Genomic DNA, 22,738 nt, shown 5'->3' with positions numbered 1-22,738 from the left:
CCACCACCCTCGAGCCTGCTGCCACCACCTTCGAGTCTGCTGCCACCACCTTCGAGCCTGCGAGGCGCCGCCGGGCAACGCCGCCGTCGCCACCCTCCCGGCCCTCGGCTCTCTCGCCTGTGGCCCCACGGTCTGCTCGGAGGAGGGGGAGCCGCCCGCGGCGAGGGCTCCGGAGGCGGGAGCCGGGCTCCGGCGCAGCAGCGAGCGAGCGGCGCCGCCTTGACTTTCTCCGCCTCCCCGGCTCCCCTCCGGTTCGGGCCAGACATGGAAGATGGGTCTTCTTCGGCCAGCTGCTTTAGACGCTTCGCGGAGTGCTTCCTGAGCTCAAGTAGGTGGCTTAGAGCACTTTGCTCTCGGGCCGGTGGCCTCCGGGGGAGAGGAGATCGTTGAGGCGGCTGGATGCGAGGAAGCCGGATGGCGTGGTGGGTTGGTCGGCGTGTGGATGGTATGAAACGCCGCTCCATGCACAGGGGTGTATGGACAGGCTTGTTATTTCTCCATCGGTGGAGCCGGAGAACAAGACAGACTGAAGGAGCTTATGGCCGTTTATGCAGGGGAGGTTTTGCCTTGGATTGGCCGCTCTCTAGATGCGCGTTTTCCCCATCCGCATTCTCAAAACTCTGCATGGGAGCTTATTGTTGAGTTTTGAGAATTTGGATGGGGGAAATGTGCATCTCTGGGTGTGTAAAGTGCCTTCAAGTCGCAGTCGACTTTTGGCGACCCCTTTTGGGGTTTTCATGGCAGGAGACTAACAGAGGTGGTTTGCCAGTGCCTTCCTCTGCACAGCAACCCTGGTATTCCTTGGCGGTCTCCCATCCAAATACTCACCAGGGCTGACCCTGCTTGGCTTCTGACCTCTGACGAGATCAGGCTAGCCTGGGCCATCCAGGTCAGGGTTAATGTGCATCTAGAGAGCGGCAAATTGAAGGCAAACCCTCCCATGCATAAATGGCCTGTGTTACCTGTGTGTGTGTCTTGATTCGCAAGAATGGTGCTCAGTTTAACCAGCTTCCTTTAGCAAAAGTCACAGACTCTGCCTTGGGGACTTTCAGTGCCTTGCTTGATAAGACATCGGGTGGGGTGGTTGAGAGATAATAGGCCCTGCCAGAGCTTGAAGTTGAATCCATGAAACTCCTGCCCGTCGCTGTAGGTCTAAAACTGTTAAGGCAAGTCTCAAAGAGTATTTTGCATAGAATCCACCTACAGGACAAAGTGGAACTTGGATTCTAAAGAGCAGCTCTGCCACGATAAAAGGATGCAGGTTTCAGTTAACAAAGGAATAAGAATATTTATGTAGTGCATTCTAAAAAAATGCATGAAAAAGGAATTATTACACACTAACTTAGTAACAATGCAGTGACTGTCGGCAACAGTTTAATTCTTCTATTAAAATAGCAGGCAGTGGCCAAAATTGTGGTCTGAGGATTATCTTTGTCGCAGAATCATTCAACTTTGCCTGTTCACGGTAAGTGGCTGGGTATTACCACTCTCAGTCTCCACCTCTGTGACATCTGGTGATTTTAAACTCTAGCAGTAACTAAAGAAAGAGCTCAAATATTCTAGTTACTTTAGATAGGGTAAATGAGTGGTTTTATAAATGCTATTTGTATTGCGGAAATGTTGGCCAATCATATTGGGGCCACCACTGGTTATTTTCTCAGTGGTTCTTGTGTGGGTAGTGAATAGGGAATATGTTAGGCAGGTATTGGCAATCCACCTCTGAATGTCTCTTCCCTTGAAAACCCCATAAGGGGTCACTGTAAGTTGGCTGTGACTTCATGGCAAAAAAACCACACACATTATGTGAAAAAACACATTATGTGAAAAGCAACCCAGTCAACAAGGTTGGAAAAGGTTCAGTATTCATTTGTCTTTTCACTGAGTGGCTTGGCACTGCTTGTACATGTAGTGACAAAAAAATATCCTTACAACGTGGCTGCACTACTACTTGGCTCACTGCCCCTGCTCTCCCAGCACAGGAGTAGGATAAATTTGGTAATGAAATGTATAACTTTTAAAGTGGTCCTCAGGAACAACCTGGATACGATCTCAGGAGACGCATATAGTAGGATTGTGTCAGGGTCGGGTTCACTGTTAAATTGCTGCAGAGCGACAGAGAGTTTTAAAGCACACCATAGGCAGGCGGGAAGGAGGAACCCTTTCCTAACTGAAAATTTCCTCTCGAAAACAAAATTTATTTTTCCTCCCCCCCCCCCGGGATCCTATGACTAGAAATAAACTCCTGTATGGAGAATAATTTATTTAATAGTTCTTTAATAAGTTCTTGGGAGCCAGCGTGTTGTAGTGGTTAAGAGCGGTGGTTTGGAGCGGTGGACTCTGATTTGGAGAACCGGGTTTGATACTCCACTCCTCCACATGAGCGGCGGAGGCTAATCAGGTGAACTGGATTTGTTTCCCCACTCCTACACACAAAGCCAGCTGGGTGACCTTGGACTAGTCACACACTCTCAGCCCCACCTACCTCACAGGGTGTCTGTTGGGGGGAAGGGGAGGTGACTGTCAGCCGGTTTGATTCTGCCTTAAGTGGTAGAGAAAGTTGGCATATAAAAACCAACTCTTCTTCTTAACAAGGCAGTTTTGGAGGAGAAGGATAGGCGGGAAAATGTTAAGTGACTCACCCTGCCACTAACTTGCCATGTTTCTTAGAGGTTCTTGTCACATCGCCATTAGTAGTGGCCTTTCTCTCTGTCTTGTGCTTCAAGTGTTTTGGTTCACTTTTGAGTTCAAGAAACCATGCAATCGAAGTTCTTAGACTGTGACTATCATTGCATTTGTTTTTAACTTGTCCTCTTCTTGTCCAAGTATTTATTTTATATCAAATCATATGCATTATATCATAGAATCCTTATTGGGGCTGCTTTTCCTGAGATATAGCTGTGTAGCAGTTACGTTCTTCGTGCCAAGGCCTACTGGTCCTCTCTTTATGTAGGTGTCAGCCAAAGTCCATTCATCGGCAATTTCACCTGTAACTTCTGCGCTGGTTTTCCTGAGCATGTAATTTGTTGGTTCTTAAAGGACAACGTCTTAAAACTTTGTAGTATAGCTAATGGAATTTAACCTCTGAGAATCACCCATGAATGTATTATATACACAGAATTGCTGCTTGAAAATGTCTTGATTTTCTATGTGTAGCACATTGACAAGGTTTAGCTACAATCCTGAGCAGATGGTTTGTAAGTTCCCTCACTATGTAAGTGGCTCACATGAACACCAAATTTTTTGTTCCTCTGCCTAGAGTTATATTCTTTTCCTCTGTAGTAATTTTAAGGTACAGTTGGCTGTATTTATAATAAAATCAAAAGATTTTAACTCATTCAACATACTTTAATTGGCATATGTTCTTTTAACTATTGTTAAATCAACCTGGGGCTAAACTTAATGTTTAACCACATTTTTGAAGCGTTTCTTGATATGACATAAACTGGATTATTGTCAAGTTGTGATTAACTGAGAGGATGTTGAATCATACTTCTTATGTCAAAGTTTGTTTAAAATATGATTATTTAGAAAAGATGGTATTTTTCAGGGCATTAGCAAATGCCATTTAACTCTCACCATATGATATACAGCACAGTCCTAAAGGGGGGTGAAAGTCGTGAGGAGGCGGTATGATCCTGGTGTAAATGCTACTTGCGCCAGGGTAAGGGGCACTTAAGTGGCACCGAGGCACTTACATCGGCACCAAGGAGCAGTGTGGTAGTGCCACGCTTGGGCGCCGGTACAGCTGCAGTGGCAGGGCACCTCTGGTGTAGGGGCTTGTGCCAGCGCCAAAAGGGGTACTCGCAGGGCCGGGCTGACAGTAATCAGCTCCCTGAACCCTTTCACCCCAGGAATGCCCACATTTGCCAGCACAAACGTACGCTGGCATAATTGTTGGCGCAGCAGTTCCACGGTCATTGGGGGAGTGTCCCTGCAGGGTTGCTGGCCATGGTGCAGCAAGCCGCTTAGGGGGCTGTGCCGACACAGGCCACAGTGCAGCTACCCCCCCCAAGGATTGCACTGCCCATGATGCTCCTACTTTTCATAATGCTAACATTTGTAAAAATAAGAAAGAGTTCCTTTGTTCTATTCAGTATTTTTAATACAGGATATGTGTAGATATAGGGGTTCTGTGTATGAGGCTGGATCAACATACACAGCTGAATGAATGGGGCAAACCACTGCTGAATGCTAACCCATAAAACAAAGCTCATTGCAAATTTTTTAAAAAAACTTATCATAGGTTTTTTTTTTAACCACTCTGTCTCCTGGAATGCTAGAGTTCAAGGCTATTGCTCGGTGGGAGATGCCAGCTACCACTGTTATAAACTCTTTCTTGCCATGCCCTTATGGTTTCTTGCCTCCTTTTCTTACTGGAGTAACACTCTTAGGAACTGAAGTACTTAGCTCTTCAGCAGTCCTTTGGTATCTGAGTATGGAGTACTTGGTATTGTACGAACGTGATTCCCTGCCTGGATATGTGTACTATTTACCAACCATACTAGATTTAATTCTGGTTTTCACTCCATCAAATCTCAGTGTTCCTTGCAGTAAAGCCTCACTGCTTAATCACAGATTACTTGTCACTGTGATATGGATTAGGGAGGGCTAGATTTGAGGATGTCTTAGAGCAGCGGTGGGGAATGTCAGGCCTGGGGGCCGTATTAGACCCGCGAAATCATTTGGTCTGGCCCTTCATGGGTCCTTGCAGATGTCTAGCTCAGAAGGTTGCTGCCCTGCCTGAATCTCTTGGGCCCAGCTGGGAACAGGAGAGCTCAAAAGCGAGTCGCTCTACGTGGCAGACACTCGGAGCTTTCTCCGGTCGTGCCTCTTGGCTAAATGTTTGACCAAATATAGCAGGCTAATTTTTAAGTTGATAATTTTGTATGGACCGTGAACAATGTTATAAATATCAAAAAGGCCCTTGGCAGAAAAAAGGTTCCCCACCCCTGTCTTAGAGTATAAAGCCTAAGCCAGCAAGTGCCTAGGCACAGGGTAAGATGAGACCAAAATCTTTCTTACACTTGGCCTGTTCCTGTGGATTTGAGCTCCAGCTGGAAAGCAGACCATGTTCATACAGACATATCTTTAAGGCACACATCTTCTGACGCCACAAAGTAAAATTTCTCTCACTCCCATTCTCTCTGTGTAGAGGGTCTTGGGCAAATAAGAGTGCCAGTAGCCTGGGGAAAAAATGTCCTGTCCCTTTGAGATTTAATGAGATGTTGTTTACCTCTATGCCATGAAAAGCATCAGTTGCCCATTTCCATACATTAACAGCCCATTCCTGAGCCTAAAGGACAAACGTCCTTAGGAGGCCGGGAAGGGGCTGTGTCGGTGTTTGGGCCCCCAGTGCCTGTGCCACTTATGCCGCCCAGGGTGACACGGATGCTGGTGGGGGGGATGCCATCATCCCATGCTGCCATGGCAGCGCTGCCCAGGGACACGGCCACAGCCTCACGCCGGCATCCAGACAGCACACTTCTGTAAGTCATCACCCCTCCCAGGGGTGTTCCCGCGCCGGGCCAGGGGAGAAGCTGCCTTTAGGTGTCCTCCTAAGCCCTTTCGGCCCGGGAATGCCCCCTTTCCCTTACCTGGAAATACGCCACTTTTTTAGGTGACATATCCTTGTGCAACCCAATGGAGTGGTTGCATGGGTTTTCCAGTTAAGGGCAAGGTTTCGGCCTCAGTGGGAGGGGGGCTGCAACCTCCTTTGGAGGCAGCATGGCTGCACTGCCTCCAGTCACCGGCACAGCTCTCCCCCTCATGAATGGGCTGTAAGCCTCTATTAAAGGGACAGGCCATTTTTTTCCTCCAGGTTTTTGACAACCCTATGGCCAAATTATTTGTCCTCAGTCCTCATCTATACATCTGTGATCTAACAGAATTAGAAGAGGTAGGTGCGCAGTCTGCTCATGCACAGGCAACTCTTTTGTTTTTAGGGGGGATATAACCCTAGAATGAAGGTTTCTAAGTCCTGCAGGTTAGCAGGAAAATCTGTTTTGTGTCAGCATGGGCCTGATCTGCAGATTTAGATATCTGCAGATTGGGCCACAGTTGTCTATTAAAATATAAAAGTTTTGCTACAGTGTACAGTTTATTTAATTCAGCCATTCAGATTCCAGAACATTTACCATCCAGGTGATCCAGGATGGTACCATGAATTTATAACTTGGCATGGGCAATAGGTCTGCTAAGAAACTATTTTTTAAAAAAATTGTTCTTCGTGGATGATTGCTAATTACATACTGACATAACTGTTTAATAAGCAGTAACTTACAAAGCACTTTGAGTAAATGTTTAATTTTCCACAAATATCTTTAAAGGACAAAACATTTCGGTATGTATTTAGAAAAAAAATATTCTCATTTGTTATTACTAGTGGGATATCTGTAATCTTTATGGGAAAATCTGAATTATGTAACAAGAGTATAGATTTACTTGTGTATCTTTTTAAGGTGAAAAGAAAGGCTACAATTTATATGCATAATTAAGAAGAACTTTAAAAGCCTTTATGTTGTTAATATGCCCTGACCTGGATGGCCCAGGCTAGCCTGATCTCGTCAGATCTCAGAAGCTAAGCAGGGTCAGCCCTGGTTAGTATTTGGATGGGAGACCACCAATGAATATCAGGGTTGCTGTGCAGAGGAAGGCACTGGCAAACCACCTCTGATAGTCTCTTGCCATGAAAACCCCAAAAAGGGGTCGCCATAAGTCGGCTGCGACTTGACGGCACTTTACACACACACACACACACACACACACACACACACACATGTTGTTAATATAACTGTATAGAGAGTAGTACATCTTTACTTTGGAATGTTCTATTGAATTCACTGGTACTTATTTCTGAAGAAATGTGTAAAATCAGATTGCATTCGCTATTGGTTAAATAGTAATCGTTTTAGTGCCAATGAAATCTATAATATTTTCATATTGAAAAATAAGCCCGTGCATTTTTCCAAAATATTTTTTTCCTTAAAATGTTGCCCATGTTTTTTTGTTTGTTGTGTAACATATTAATATTTTTATGTTAAGTCTAAATTGTCTGTTAGAAGTGTTTTGTAATTTTTTAAAATTATTGTACCCCCTCTGCTGGTTGGTGAGCTGCAGACAGTTTTCCTAATCTCGTTCTTCAAGTTCTGATATTAATGACATTAGAAATAGTTAATTGTTTAAAAAACTGTACACACATATACACACACATAATGGAAGAACATTTCCAAATAGAAATAGGAGAAAAACATATGCAAACCTCATAGGTGATTATTGTATTTTTATTTCACAGTGATTTTAAAAATTAGTTAATTTGTTTTCAGATATATTTTATTTATTAACAGCATTAACATTCTTCCTTTTCATCCTAAAAATGGATGTAGAGGGTGGAGTACAATAGATTTAAAAACAATCATTATATAAAATTACATCTAGTCAAAAGCAGCCCCTAATTTCCTTACCTCCAGGGGGAAAAAACCTTTACTGCCTGATTAAAACAGTCAGTATTATAGGAGTATAGTCTGTAAAAGCTCAGTTTAATATTGGTACACACAAGATGGCTACACAACAAAGGTCATCCTAAACCTGACACTCTTCAGTATGTAGTGGATGACAGTAGGTATGTAGCCAGGGGTACTTACCTTAGGATGGCGTTCCAGACTTGTAGCACTGACATTGAGAAGGTTCTTCTCTGTACTCCAGTCTACTTCAGGCCTCCATTGTACTTCAGACAGTCAGTATACATAAAGTAGGACTAGGGTTGCCAACCTGTAGGTACTAGCTGTAGATCTCCTATTACAACTGATCTCCAGCTGATAGAGATCAGTTCCCCTGGAGAAAATGGCCACTTTGGCAATTGGACTCTATAGAATTGAAGTCCTTCCTATCCCCAAACCCTGCCCTCCTCAGGCTCTGTCCCAAAAATCTCCAGTTATTTCCCAACCTAGAGCTGGCCACCCTAAGTAGGATTTCTAAGAATGACCTCATTTGCCAGGACAAGTCTATATGAGATAAGGTGATCCTTGAGGCATTGTAGTCCTGGATCCTTTGTGGTTGAAAAGTGACAGCTGACACCTCAAACTGGGCCTGGAAATTACTTGGCAACCAGTGTAGATTGAACAAAATGGGAGTAAAGTGCCTGGCCCTGACGGTAGTCTTTACAGCTGCATTTTGGACTCATGGTAGTTTTGAACATTCTTCAAAGGCCAATGTAGAGCATTCCAGTCTGGATGTCACCAAAGCATGATCAATCACGGGCAGATCTCTGCTGTCTAAGAACCACCTAAAGCTACCTAAAGGCATCCTGGCACTCCTGCCACTTGGGCCATCTAAGAGAAAAGAGACACTTTTAGGTTCATTTAGGGCAGGGGTTCCCAGCATGGTACCCGTGGATGCCATGGCACCTGCCAACATCTTTCCCGGTGCCCTCTAAGTGTTTTTAGACAGTGGGTGTGGCTTGGTGGTGCTGGCAGAGCTTGTTAGCCACTGGACATCTGGCAGATACTGCCAGATTTGTGTTTCTTAGCTAGCTCAATAGGCATAAATGTGTTGTGTGTGTATACAAGACAATTTTTTAAACGATATGTTCATTTTAAAAAGCATCCTGATAAACAGAGCTTCTGCCTGAAGTGCTGAAGAGCTACAGTTAGAGTTATGCACAGCCACTGCCCTGTGTCAGATATCTAAAGGTGTCTGCTGGCTCAAAAAGGTTAGGGATCCCTGATTTAGGGTGTGTCCCAAATACAGCCTCCCCTGCTAAGCTGGTGAAGTTGAGAATGGGTCATGGCTTGTGTGTGTGTTTTCTACATCCTCAGTACCCTGCAGATGAATTCCTGGGCCAGAAGAATCCTTTAGATATTTGCATTCTCGTATAATAGTATAGGCATATGGTAAGCGTGGGAGTGAAATGTTGCTCATCATCATCAATGTTATGGTTACTCTTTATTGGGGGAGCTTGATAACTTGTGCAGGCAAATTCATGTACCACTTCAGATAGCAACAGGTTCTGTGCCTTGGAGAAGAACAGCATTTTCCCAGTGATAAAACATTTCAGTTTGAGGAAGAGCAGGTTACACCAGTGTAGTGGTGCTCTGGTTAAAGATATCTTGATCCCCTATAACAAATAAACAATTCTGCCTTTGTTGAACACTTATTAATATTATTTATTTTATTTCAATTACAGGGGGAAAAACTTTAAGAGGGTAGGCAGCTCCAAGCAATACTTGCCTGGCATGAATTCTTAAGCTGCCCCTTAAACCTGTGAAAGTAGCAAACATCAGCCACTTTTAAAATATTTTAAACCTTATTTCTCTCCATATTGTGTGTGCACTGCCCCTCTCTTTAGCAACAGGGGTACATAACTTGCCAAATTTATTTCTTACGCATACACTGAACAGCCTTACTTCCTGACATGTGCAAACACTTGTGCCTGCAATAGGGATTACCTGGTCCACCCCTTATGCATTAAATGGTGATGCTTGACCAGTCAATTGGCAATATTTTACCAGTCAGTTGACTGACACACTAATCCTACACCAAACCATAGTTCCTTATTCAGAGTTTGGCATGGGATTGTACTCAGTGGTAAATTTTCACTGTTGAAAGGGGGGTGATTTTTGCCAACTCCACCATCATGCTATCCTAAGAATAATTAATGTATATAATAAAATTGGTGCTGTCTAGCAGTAAATGTCATAGTTATGTAACGCATGAACTCGGACATACTATTACATTTATGTGTGGTTTCGTATCACATGTTTGCATACAACATCAAGAAGTAAAATATGACGGGCAGCCCATTCCTGAAGGGGAATAGATACATGGCAGCCAGGAGTGGGGCAGCCGCCCACCTCCTCAAAAGCTTCCTGGTTGCCGCGAAGGCAAAAGAAGTGTTAAAAAAAATAAAAAACAAAAGGGAAAATGCCCATTGCCCAAAGCAAGACTGTGTCACCAGAAAAAGTGGCGCAGCCATGCTGCTGCTCGTGAGGGCGTTCTTGGGGCAAATGGGGCTTGGAAGCTGCCCAAAGGCAGCTCCACCCCAGTAACACCCCAGTAACACCCCCCCTTTTGCCAGTGTGCTGGCATAGGTGCCACCGTATTCAATGATAAGGTGGCACCTACGCCAGCATGGGATCATGCCGGCTCCTAAGAAGCTTTGCCCTGCAGGAATGGGCTGAAAGTTTGGAAAAATTTTTTGGAACTGGGTTATTTTTACTTTCTTTACAAGTAAAACGACCAACAAATGTTTAAAAATTAAATAGGGCTACAAAGACTAATGCATTGGCTACCCCTTTTGTAGAGTACGTTTTAGTTTTTAAATTATATTTTTATTTTACAGCTTCCACAAGCAAAATTCTTAATGGTTTCTTAGAGTTCTTCCTGTATTTAGTCTTTAAATCTGGCCATCTTTCCAGTTCAATATTATTTCCTCTTCATCTAGCTTTATTGTGGCTGCGATTTCCCCTGGTGATCCTAATTTTTTCAGAGCTTTTAAAATCAAGAGGTTTGTAATTCTTTTCCATTCTGTTTTCTTCCTTGGCGATACAGAAGCATCAATAGCAATTCAAATGCAGTTATTTTGCTTTATACGCACAGCTTTCTGCTCTGCAGAGAGATGAAATCATGGATGATACTCAAATTCCCTCTCATTTGCTTCATATTTCACGTTGACTCTTACTTTCCTAGTATCCCACTGCCATCAGTCCGATGCCAGTAGATTTTTTTTTCAATCTGACATATTAGTGCTCATGGAAAGTGCAGAGTGATGTAACAGGAAACCTCAGTGAGCCGTTCTTATGAGGGACACTGGACCTGTCCAAAAGCTCAGTGTTCAGTGTATTGTTGTTATCAGTTTGCTGTGTTTAGGCCTGATGCCTTCACTCAGGATTGCACTTTTAATGCCACTTCCTCATCTCCTATTACTGCAATATATTTTAATTGAATTTAGCACTTTGAAGATTGTGTACTTTCTGTCTGCAGATTTGAAGTGCATACCTATCTTTCTTTTTTTGAAATGGAGCAGTCAACGGTATGGCATTGTCCCCATGTATCAATATATCTAGTTCCAGCGTTGCCAGATCTGTGGATACTTAAATGTGAACACTGGAGCCATGAACAGACAAGATAGATTTTTCTACAAACCTAAAAAGATGCCCCAGGTTTGCAGAAAAATCTTAAATCTTAATACATTTGGGGGTTAAAACACTCCAAAATAATAGAAGCAGTGCCTGTAGCTTTAAGAAACAAATACCCTCTGTGGCTGTTGCTAGGCAACCACACAGTCTTCAAGCTTTGGTTTCTGTCAATAAAAGGCAGGGAGAGGATGCAGGGCCCTTTCCAGGGCTCTTTTGGCCTTTGAGGGAGGACTTATTAAGGCTAGGTCTAGCTAGCAGCACCCACTGAGCAACTTGCTACTACATGACTTGCATGACTCATCCAGACCTGGCTGTTGCTACTGTTCAATAGCAGCCATCTCATGGAAGCCAGTGCAGTGTAGTGGTTAGAGTTTCAGACCAGAATTTTAGAGACCCAGGTTTAGCTCACCCCTCTGCCATGGGAGCTCCCTGGGTGACCTTGGGACAGTTACACATTCTTAGCCTAACTTAGCTCACAGAGTTCTTGTGAAGATAAAATGGAGGATAGGAGATTGCTGTAAGCTACTCTGGATCCCCATTGTGGAGAATGGTGGGGTATAATTGAAATAATGAATATATCTAAAGATGGGGGGGTAGTTAAAAGGTAAGTTGGTTGGTGAGTGGGAAACAGAAGGAAGCAGGGAAAGGGGAGGATACGGGTGATGCCAGGAGGAGGGAAAGAGGAAACAGTGTGGGCAGAGGATACAGGAGAAAATGAGGTGTCCCTGCAGGTCCTTGTGGATTCCCCACTGTGAAACTGGCTCCAGTCTGGCAGCTGACACCACACAACTGGGCCATAGGCTTCCCAGGTAGAGGCTCCCAAGGGGAAGTAAGGAGGGAAAACAACACTTATGGGGAGGGGCCATGGCTCAGTGGTAGAGCATCTGCTTGGCATGCAGAAGGTCCCAGGTTCAATCCCTGGCATCTCCAGTTAAAGGGACTAGGCAAGTAGGTGATGTGAAGGACCTCTATCTGAGACCCTGGAGAGCTGCTGCCAGCCTGAGTAGACAATACTGACTTTGATGGACCAAGGGTCTGATTCAGTATAAGGCAGCTTCATGTGTTCATGTCAAAGGGAAAGATTAAGATAGGGGGTAGATAAAGGTAGGTTGGCTGGTGGGTGGGAAGGAGAGGAGAAAGCAAGAGTATAGGATAGATTATAGACGCTTTCTGGGAAAGCAAAGGAAATAGTGGGGGAGGAGAAAATGAGATGCTTCTTGCAGGTCCCCTACATGTTCAGGGTATATTTGTTATTGTGCTACATTGTTTTTGAATGGAGATTTGTAGATTATCCCATAAGGGCTAATAAGTACTTAGGGCATACATTCCGTAATCATGTGGGTAACCTGATGCTTCTGCCTATTTATGCTTGCCTTTTGATGTGCTTGGTTACCGATCTGTAGCGATACCATCTGTTGCCTGAATTTAATCCACTGCCACAAAGTTCCCTTTATGAAATGAAAATTCTCCTCGGGGAAGATTACTAGAGGAGGGTCAGCTAAGGGGAAATACACTTTAGTCAATTCTGTTCACAAGGACTCTCCTAAAACGAGCTTTCTCTCAGGTCTCAGGAGTTGCTTGCATGCTTGGAATTTATTTTTTGCTTCTTTTTGCATTTGTGCAGTTGCAACAGTGCCTTATATATGGAGTGGAGAAGAGCTGAAGGCTATTGTGGCCTCTTTTTCTGTATGGTCCATTTGTGTTAACATTTAGGTAAGGCGATCCCTTGTTTCCACAGTAGCTTTTGAAAATGCTGACAAGTTGTAAGAATCAAAATGTGTTTACTTGCTCTTGTTTGTCACTAAAGAAAATGAGCAGCTTAGTCCTGAGTGAGAGAGGTCTAGAGGCATCTTACTCCTGTCCAATGGATGGAACCATAGGGCATTGCCTATAGTTGTTAATCTTGATTTTGTGTGCACTGACAACAGAAAGCTGAATTATACAGTTAAATTGTTTCTTCATGCTGTTCTTCTTCCTGAATAATTTGGTAGCATAAATAATAAGGTTCTTCCCTCTTGAGTTTGTTGAGCTGATGGGGTAAGGGGATTTGGTGGACTTGTGCAGCAACCCTAGGTCTTGGCTACACCAGTGGCTACTTAGACTGATGTAACTTTATGTGGTGTGGTTGCTATTCTGTGCAAGCTGCAAAATAGAAAGAAACTCCAATATCTAAACCACAAGAATCTTAGCAACACCATTGATATCCACCAATCAAGGCATGGTCTGTCACTCCTTTAGCATGTATGCGAGGAGCCAATTCATGCATGGCAACAGTGCCCTCTTCCTGTGTTGTGAGAGACAGACAGTATGAATAGGGTTCAGCAGCTGTGACAAGCAGCATGGGGGCTGTGGTGATAAGCTAAGGATTTGGGGGAATTGGTGTTGCCTAAGTACTCTTCAGAGAACCCCGTGGCGCAGAGTGGTCAGCTGCAGTACTGCAGTCTAAGCTCTGCTCACGACCTGAGTTCAATCCCGACAGAAGTTGGTTTCAGGTAGCCGGCTCAAGGTTGACTCAGCCTTCCATCCTTCCGAGGTCGGTCAAATGAGTACCCAGCTTGCTGGGGGTAAAGGAAAATGACTGGGGAAGGCACTGGCAAACCACCCCGTAAACAAAGTCTGCCTAGGAAACGTCGGGATGTGACGTCACCTCATGGGTCAGGCATGACCCGGTGCTTGCATAGGGGACCTTTACATAAGAACATAAGAAAAGTCCTGCTGGATCAGACCAAGGCCCACCAAGTCCAGCAGTCTGTTCACACAGTGGCCAACCAGGTGCCTCTGGGAAGCCCCCAAATAAGACGACTGCAGCAGCACCATCCTGCCTGCGTTCCACAGCACCCAAGATACCGTATATACTCGGGTATAAGCCGACCCGAGTATAAGCCGACCCCCCCAAATTTGAGGCCAGAAAAGGGAATTTCTTATTGACCAGCGTATAAGCCGAGGGTCAATAAGAAATTCCCTTTACCAGTAATGCTGCCCTCTAAAATGGCGGCTGCCATTTTAGAGCGCAGGGATGATCTCGCCCCTGCCCCAGGTCGCCCTCCCACCGGCCTCCCGACCCACCCTGACCCCAGTGCCATCCAAGGGGGGGGAGGGGGAAGAGCCCCTGAACCCCCTACTCACCTGGAGAGGCGTCGAATTGGCGTCGGCGGTGCGGCCTTCCTGCGCCTGCAGGACGCCCCTGCAGGCCGCTGCCGGCCGGGGAAAGGTGCGCGGGCCCGGCAGCGGCGGCGGCGCGGCCTTCCTCAGCCTGCAGGAGGAAGCCGCATGGGCCAGGCGACGGCGCGGCCTTCCTGGGCCTGCAGGAGGCCCCTGCAGGCTGCTGCCCGCCTGGCCCGGCGGCGGTGACGGCGGTAAGTTCCCCCCTCCCTCCTCCTCCCTTCCTCCCCCCCTCCCCCCTCTACCATATTGACCCGCGTATAAGCCGAGTTCGGCTTTTTCAGCCCTTTTTTTGGGCTGAAAAACTCGGCCTTTACGCGAGTATATACGGTAATAGTCATTCTCCTCTGATCCTGGAGAGAATAGGTTTACCTTTAAGTAACTCTTCAAGTTCCTTTGTCTCATCCCTCTCCCCTCTAGGTGTTATCCACACAGTGTACTCATTGGTGAAATATCCTTTTAGTGGTGCTCTGCAGATGGTTTGTACAGTTTCCTAGGGCCAGGCTCTAAAACAGGAACACAAAAGGTGTCATGAGTAGAGAAGTAAGGGCCTGGAAAAACTAGTCCCCCCCTTGTTTTCCCCACCCTTCTCAGGCCAGGCCAGGCCAGAGGAGAGGGCCTCTAAGGTGGCAGTGGAAGGAGAGGTGCAGGAAGGGAAGGCCTGGGCTGAAAACCCAGCTACCTCTGTTACTAACATGCGGCAGGACCATGTTTGTTTTCATGGGGCTTTAAAGGAACCCAGGGCTGCCCCACTCACAGGAAATCCTTTGCATAAGGCAAACGTAGGGGAGAGATGTTTCTCTCACAGGCAGCATTGCAGCCAATTACAAAGCAGCATGTCAAAGGGTGGGCATTAAAATGCTTCCTGCTTCCTCGGAGTTCTTTCTGAGCAGAAGAAAGGATTTTAGAAACAAGACTTGGGTTCCCCCTCCTCCCGTTCCTTTTAGAGAGCTCCATTTTTTAAAATGCTTTTTATGTGGCAGTTGGGTTTCGGGGGGGGGGCGGACTTTTCTCTCACAGCAAGCACTACTGCCAATTACAAAGCAGTATTTCAAGGGGCAGGGACTCAGATGCTTCTTGATTTGAGCTTGGAGTTTGCTGGTGTATAGTTTCCCAACAGGAAAGTTTGGGTCCAGCAAGCAACGAACCTCAGGTAAAAGTCCCATGCATAAATGAGCAAAGTTACCTCCACCAGAATTTTGGCAGAGATAGGAAATGGGTTACTGGCCCCGATGTTCCTATGCACTTACTTTTAACAGAATTTGAGCCAGTGTTTGTCCTCATGCATATGGACTGAAAACAATCTGCAGTGAGAGAAGGACTGCTTTGCCTCCTGTGTATGCTGATAGCTAGGAGAACTATGTAGACATGTAGGAAATGCCATTAGGGCATGTATACACAGAAAAAGAGAAGATGGCGATAACAGCAGCCATGATCCTTGCTGGTGAAGGAATTTTACTGAAGGACCACTTATAGCATAGGAAGTGTTAACTCAAACAGTTCGCTAAGAGAAGAAGGACACAATGTAGGGTAGCTTTTCCTTCCCAGTCCTTCCACAATGAGGAATTTGCTTCTGGAGATCCGTTACACTGGCATTAGGTTTACACTGACAGTGACACTGCTTTGATATTGGGGTTACATTAGCAGAAAATTGCATTGATGCTGCCTAAAGCATCCCCCTTTATTGTGCTTACTCATTCTGCGCGCCTCCTTGCCCTTGAGCAACACGGCTAACAAAGGTTGAGGGAGGAAGAGGTTTAAAGCTAATATACACTAACTTCATATTGTGGGGATGGGATTGAGGGAACACTGGATTTGCAGCAGCCACGCTTTGAAGTGCCCCCCTTCCTTCCTTACCTATGTGAGGTGTGTTGCCTTTGCATCTTCAGTGGGAAGAGTGGAATAGAGGTTCCTGTTGAGTGTTTGCACCTGTAAGAGTTCTGAGAAGACAAGTGCTATGTGCTCCCTTATTGTGCAAAGCGCCCTTTCTTCAGTATTCCCATCACCAAAGTTTCTACTTGTTGATTCTAAGACTGTGCATAATGAGGCCAGAAAGAGAGAGTACCATGCTGTATGAGTGAAGTATGTACGTACTGGTGTGTGTGTGGGGTCTTCACTGGTACAGTTGAGTACTGATTAACTATAGTGTTAGTTGGCATCCTGTACTCATGGCTGGTGGGTGGGAAATGGTGGTGGAGCAGTTATTTTTTTGTCTCCCTTTGAGTTTAATGGCAGTATTGTAACATGATGCCATGCTGGCATTGTGGGCAGGACCTGGGGCTGAGAGAGCTTACTGTCCTGATCAAATCCCCCTCCTCCTCCGATATGCTTCTCATGCTGTCCCTATGCTGCTGTCATTGCACTGGTGTAGCACCAGCATGACGATTTCCTGTCATCGAGAAGATTTTACACTGGTATTGGCTGGCATATCTTTTAGGTGCAGAAGTAGGGAGGGTCTTAGTTGTCACTCTGAGTCTCTCCATGTGGTGTAGCGGGACATTAGGATTGCTCTAATAATGAGGTCTGATATAGAGATTTCTCTTGCTGAAAATTGTTTGAACAGTGAATGCTTCAATCACCCCAAAGCAGCTTTTGATTCCTGTTGTTAAAATGTGCAGGTTTGTTACAGAAGTATTTATTTTCATATGACTTTTGAAAATGTATTTTATTTGTTTTTAATTTTTGAACCACACTGACTCTTTGCAACACAGCCAGAAGCAAAACAACTGACCAGTCCTTGCTGCCAAAAAAAGAGATGTCTCTCCAGTTTTAACTCCAAACAGTGAAAAACTGGGTTCCTTTTGCAAAAACATGTGGGTGGATTTGTTGTTGTATTTGACTAGAGAAGAGATAATTAAGACAATAATGAAATGTATATCTTATATATGTAAGTGCAACTAGAAGAGTACAGCAGTTGGTTTTAAAAATAAATTCAGTACTCAGTTGAATGTTGGGTTACCAGCCCCCCCGGTTGGGACAGGGAAGTCTCTGCCCCCAGCTGGCTTTTCCTGCGGTCACTCTAAGTGGTAGAAGGAGAAAAATAAAATTAAAAACTGCCAGCAGGAGATGGTGTGATATCACTTCTGAGCAAACCTGGAAGTGATGTCACACCTTTCCAGGAATTGGCTGAAAACAAGGGAAAATCTAGAAGTGACTTCAGTCCTGTCTATGAATCGCTGCAAACCATAGAGTTTTGGCCAATTCTTGGAAAGGCATGATATTACTTTCAGGTTTGCCCAGAAATGATTCCATGCCATTCGTTGATAGCTACCCCTCTATGTCCATGCTCCCCACGGTCTTCTGTTGGTTGCTGGGCCAGGCCTGGCATCCCTAATTGAATGGAAGGTTTTATTATCTGGGGTTTTCTCCCATCCCTGACTTGGAAAAGAATTTCTTTTTCATGTTGGTTTTTGTAAATAATGTCTGTAGATGTTCCCTTTTGTATATTTGCTCAGTTCAGTTGTGTATGTTGTAATGTTGGGTAACTGGTGTGGATCTTTTAAAATAGACAGCACGGAAACTGCTCATGGCTATTCCTGATAAAGAGTTCATCCTTTGGTGCCAGATTCTGACAAGGGTGTAGAACCCTATGAAAGGGGAAATAATTGATTCTGTGGGCCAAAATGGATATGATGGGTCAGTGGAATATTTCTATTTATTTCCTTTGCATATAAAGCAGGAGTCATTTTTTCACAGGAAGTAATGTGGAAGTGATAGGAACTAAACCCTTTCTGTTTGGAGGCTTGCATGGAAACACACTATTTCTTGTTTGAATTTTCTTAGAAGCTAGTTGAGATACCCAAAATGAGGTGGGCTGAAGAAGAAGCAGATGAGTGCAGTAAGGTGAGGGTTTTTTTGTGTAAAACCTCCTTCTTTTTGTGTAAAACCTCCTTCAACCCCTGCTCTACAAATGAGCAGAGGTAACACATGTAGCTGTGCTATCATATTTACTTGCAGCCCATTCCTGAGGCGCGCCAGTGTGCTCGCCCAAAGCCCTTAAGAGGCCAACAAAGGCCAACACCGGCGCAAGGGCCCACGACGCTGGTGCCCGGAAGGCGCACGCCGGCATGAGTGGCCCCAGCGCCGGCGTGCAGGCCCGGCCTCCGGTCCCCGGCCGCCACTGCGGCAGCATGGGGCCCGGATGCCGCTGCAGCCTCCTGCCAGCCTCCAGCTGCCGGCACAGGCCATGGCAGTGAGCCGGGAGGCGTTCCTGGGGCGTTGGACCCCAGGGGGAGGGGTCAATGTTAGTTGGCCTCCTGAGCTGTTTCGGCTCAGGAACACCCTTTGGTTTTTTGTTGAGATACGCCAGTTGGCGTATCTCCTGTGCAACCCTATGAGGGTTGCATGTTTTTTTTGCGCCAGGTAGAGGTTTTGGCGGTGCCGAAAGCTCCTTAGGAGGCAACGCCACTGGGTTGCCTCCTAAGCCCAGCGCAGGCATTCCTCTCAGGAATGTGCTGTTAGCCTTGTATCTCTAAAATTGAGGAAGAAAAAAATAGAGTTTTTGATAAAGCACATTGTTTTTAAAATCTATAATGTATTTTAAAAGTTCCCTTGTGTTAATGGTATCCTTGATTTTTTTTAATTGAAAAAGTAAAGGTGAAGACTGTTTAGACAGTGTACTGGTATTGTGCTAGAAGCCCTTTAGACACTGCATATGAGGATGTTGGTTGTGAAATTGAGTGAAATGTACTCTCTTCATGCTCTGCAGTACTTATTGTAACTTCACATCTTCCAGCACAATAATTTGGCATTAAGCTGTAGCACAAACTAATTCACACTTGAGTATGTTGCTTTCATAGTGAAAATAGTTGAAAGGTATAGGACAGAGGACACTGGTTTTGTGGTGGTGCCACAGTCAATAAGTCTCCATAAGTAAGTGGAAACAGGAGAAGCATTCATTTGTTTATGTAAAGTCAAATGGTTGTATTTGCAGAAATATGGGCTATTAAATCATTTTTAGTGATCTGAGTACCCTGCTTGCTGGGGGTAAAATGTAGAAGACTGGGGAAGGCAATGGCAAACCACCCCATCATCATAGTCTGCCTAGTAGACATCAGGATGTGATGTCACCCCATGGGTCAATAATGTCCTAGTACTTGCACGAAGGACTACCTTTACCTAGTGGTCTGGCAAAATTTTTCAAGGTTATTCAGAGTTGTATATCATACCCAAACCTCTCTAAAAGTCTACATTTTTTTCTTGCAAGTGCTTTGATCCAGACTAGACTTAATATACTCTCTGAGCAGTACTGCTGAGCCCAAAACTTCATATATAGCATGCCAGCCTGTTTCATACATCGTAGTAATTCTTTATAGAATGGTACCCCGTCAATCATTGGATTTCGATGTGCACTTGATTTTAATGCACAAATGCTGTAGTTGATGTCCACAGCCATTTTGTGACATGTATCTGTGTGCATGCATCTGAAATCTTCATTTTTACATTGGATTCATGTCAGTAAAGATAGCATTAGCATTTTGTTCTCACCCTCATTGTATACATTTTTACCCCAATTCAGGGCTTGCTCTCATTTGTTCATTTAAGCTCATAGCCATAGTAGTTATTTAGTCAATGCTGGGTGTTGTTATGGACTGTGCCAGAGATATGGCCTCTGCTAGCCGCAGCATGTTGGGTTAAGTCAAAATGGGCTTTTACCGATTAATTAAAACTGTGGCTTGGATCCACTAGAGCATTTTTGTGCCTTCAGAACATGACTACTTTGCTTTCTTCCTCCCAAACCACTAGGCTTGTGCAACAAACAAACAAACAAACAAAAAATCCGGTAAATTTTGGGTTCGAGTTTATTGGGCCTGAATTTTTTTGGGAAACCCAAAGTAAGCCAAATTCCCATACCACTAAATATGAGTATTCGGCTTATTTTCGGGTTTCCCCCCAAAAATTGGGCATTTGTGCCTATGGGGATTTTTCTCAAAGCTCCTAGGGGGGCATTTTTTGAGGTAGAGCCTCCAAATTTGCAGCGTGGCTGCAAGGGACCCTCCTTGCATGAACCCCCAAGTTCGGTGAAGATTGGGTCCGGGAGTCCGGTTTTATGGGGTCTGGAAGGGGTTGCCCACATCCTCCTCCGTAGAGAAAAATAGTGAAGTGGCTACAGTCAGATTTCCCACCATTGAAAGCAGTGGGGGGGGGTAGGGGAGGTTATGCATTTCATTGCAGTAGTAGCACTGGGAGAGGGGTGTGTGCTTTTCTATTCCCCTCCTCAGGCTTTTGGGATCTGAATTTTGTCCCCAAGCTGCAGCCCCATCTGTGAGGCAAACAACAACAACTGGAAATCCATATTTTTTCCCTGAGGGGGAGAAAGCAGCTGAGCGTTTCCATCCCACCGTGGCTGCATTCCCCTAAAAACAGTGGGCAGTATGAGGGTTTATGGATGATTATTCCCGTAGCCATGAATTTAACTGCCATGTGAATAACTTCTCAGATTACACCCATCCAAAGCCCATATAGAATCTTGGATGCACACACCAACTCCCTATTCCAGAGGCCCTATAAGGCCTTTGACTTTAAACAAATGGATTTCCTGTTGTGTATTGTTTTTCTGTGAGATCACTTTGCCTTTATCCAGTTCCTCTTATCTTCCAGTTACACTTCAATTAAGCTTGAAATTGGTGCATTCCTAATTTACCACCTTTTTCAGTTTTATCCTTTCCCCCCCTGAATGGATTATGCTGGGGAAAAGGAGGCAAGGCCAGGATCCAGTAGATTGGTAGTGTCTTCACTTGCCGATGCCTCAGCCTCAGTGTCTCTGGAATGGCTCTGCCCTTGCCTACCCCACACAACCCAGGTGGTTGGTGGGGTGGGCTGAAGATGCAGGAGCCAAGAGGCAAGGATGTGAGGCAATATGGTATTTTAAAAATGTATTTGTTTGTTTATTTATATCCCACCTTTCTCCCCAAATGGGACCCAAAGCGGCTTACATCATTCTCCTTTCCTCCATTTTCTCCTCACAACAACCCGGTGAGGTAGAATAGGCTGAAAGAGTGCGACCAGCCCAAAGTCACCCAACGAGCTTCTATGACAGAAGGGGGATTCAAACCCAAGTCTTCCAAATTCTAGGCTGACACTCTTAACAACTACACCACACTGGCTTTGTTGATTAATTGGATTCCAGCCTTGCCTCTCCTGTGTGACGGCTAGTCAGAAGGGGTCTGGGTGAAGATACAGCAGCTGAGAGAGGCATAGGTCAAGTCAAGATGCTGCTGATCAGCTGGGCTCTGGCCTTGCCTCTTGCCATCTGAATGAGCTTGTCAGCAGTCTGAGTGATCAACAGTTGGCAGCTGTGGTCTGGCTCTTGGCTGGTTCAGGGAGGGAGCCATGTGGCCAGAAGATGCAGAGCTACAAGGAGCTTGGGTCAAGGGCAACCCAAAAAATTGATTAAACTTGTATGTGAATATAAAATTACCTCCCCCTTACTTCAGAGCAGACTGGGGTGGGGAGTCATCTGTTTTGGGTAAGTCTGGTATTTGTAGCATTAAGAACTGCACCCATTTTGAAAGGATGTCCACATAAACTCGTATATGTTCTGACCTTTTGGTTATTTCTGGATATCCAGTAAACTAGGAAGGAACAATCCTTTTAATTGCTGTACTGTATGTTTGATTTAAAAATGCAAGTCAGTTTTCAGTTGTCAATAAAACACTTGTTTTCCTCTCGTTATGTTGATATGGGGAACCCTGTGTAATTGATTTAACAGTAAAGACATTTTAAAGACTTTTAAAATGCAAAAGTCTTACAATATGGTAAATAGAATAAATATTTAATCTGTTGAAAGAACCCACCTCTCTAATGCATAATTCATCCATGGAAAATCACTAATGTTAAAAAAGTGCTTTTTGATGAAGATAGTGTGTTCCCTTCTGGGCTGCCTTGGAGGCTTTGCATTCTTGGAAACTAAAGTAAATCAGATGAAGCATCACATCATGTGGAATGTTTCCATTTGGTGAACTTGTGTTTAATCAAATCATTTTTCTTATATTTTAGCATTTTGGTCTAAACCAGTGGTTCTCAAACTTTTCGGGCCACTGCCCCCTTGGTTCCACAAACTCAACCCCAGCGCCCTATCCAACAACACAGTTGAAGGGGCCCACCTGTAGCACCCCCTGCTGCCCCCTTGTCTTTTAGTGCCCCCCTAGGTAATTCCACCGCTCCCCAGGGGGTGGTACTGCCCACTTTGGGAACCACTGGTCTAAACAAACATTAAAATCAGGCAGGAACACACTGAACACTTTGTTGTACAAGTTTAAATGGTGCCATAATCTAAATTTCACGTTTGAATCTAGAATTGTATGTTCTGAGGAGAGTTTATTTTGTGTGTATGTGGGTGGGGCTTGATCCAGACACCCCCTCCCACATGAGAGATGAGCAGTTTCATCTGATTTCCCCTTCCTACTGAAGTCCTGTGCCACATATTATGCATTTTCCAAGGG

General features: G+C 44.9%; 1 protein-coding gene across 1 annotated transcript in view; it reads left to right on the top strand.

Annotated features, from left to right (window-relative positions):
* The first annotated feature begins 234 nt into the window (after positions 1 to 234).
* The window catches only part of PDE10A (phosphodiesterase 10A), a 165,903-nt gene continuing 143,399 nt past the window's right edge, over positions 235 to 22,738 (top strand). The window contains exon 1 of the mRNA XM_056852634.1: positions 235 to 328. Coding sequence (XP_056708612.1) covers positions 265 to 328 — 64 coding nt within the window. The 5' untranslated portion in view covers positions 235 to 264. The remainder of the gene's footprint in view (positions 329 to 22,738) is intronic.

Source organism: Euleptes europaea, chromosome 7, assembly GCF_029931775.1.
Source record: "Euleptes europaea isolate rEulEur1 chromosome 7, rEulEur1.hap1, whole genome shotgun sequence".
Taxonomy (NCBI): domain Eukaryota; kingdom Metazoa; phylum Chordata; class Lepidosauria; order Squamata; family Sphaerodactylidae; genus Euleptes; species Euleptes europaea.
Note: the sequence above shows the minus strand (reverse complement) of the source record. Positions and strands in the feature narration are given on the sequence as shown.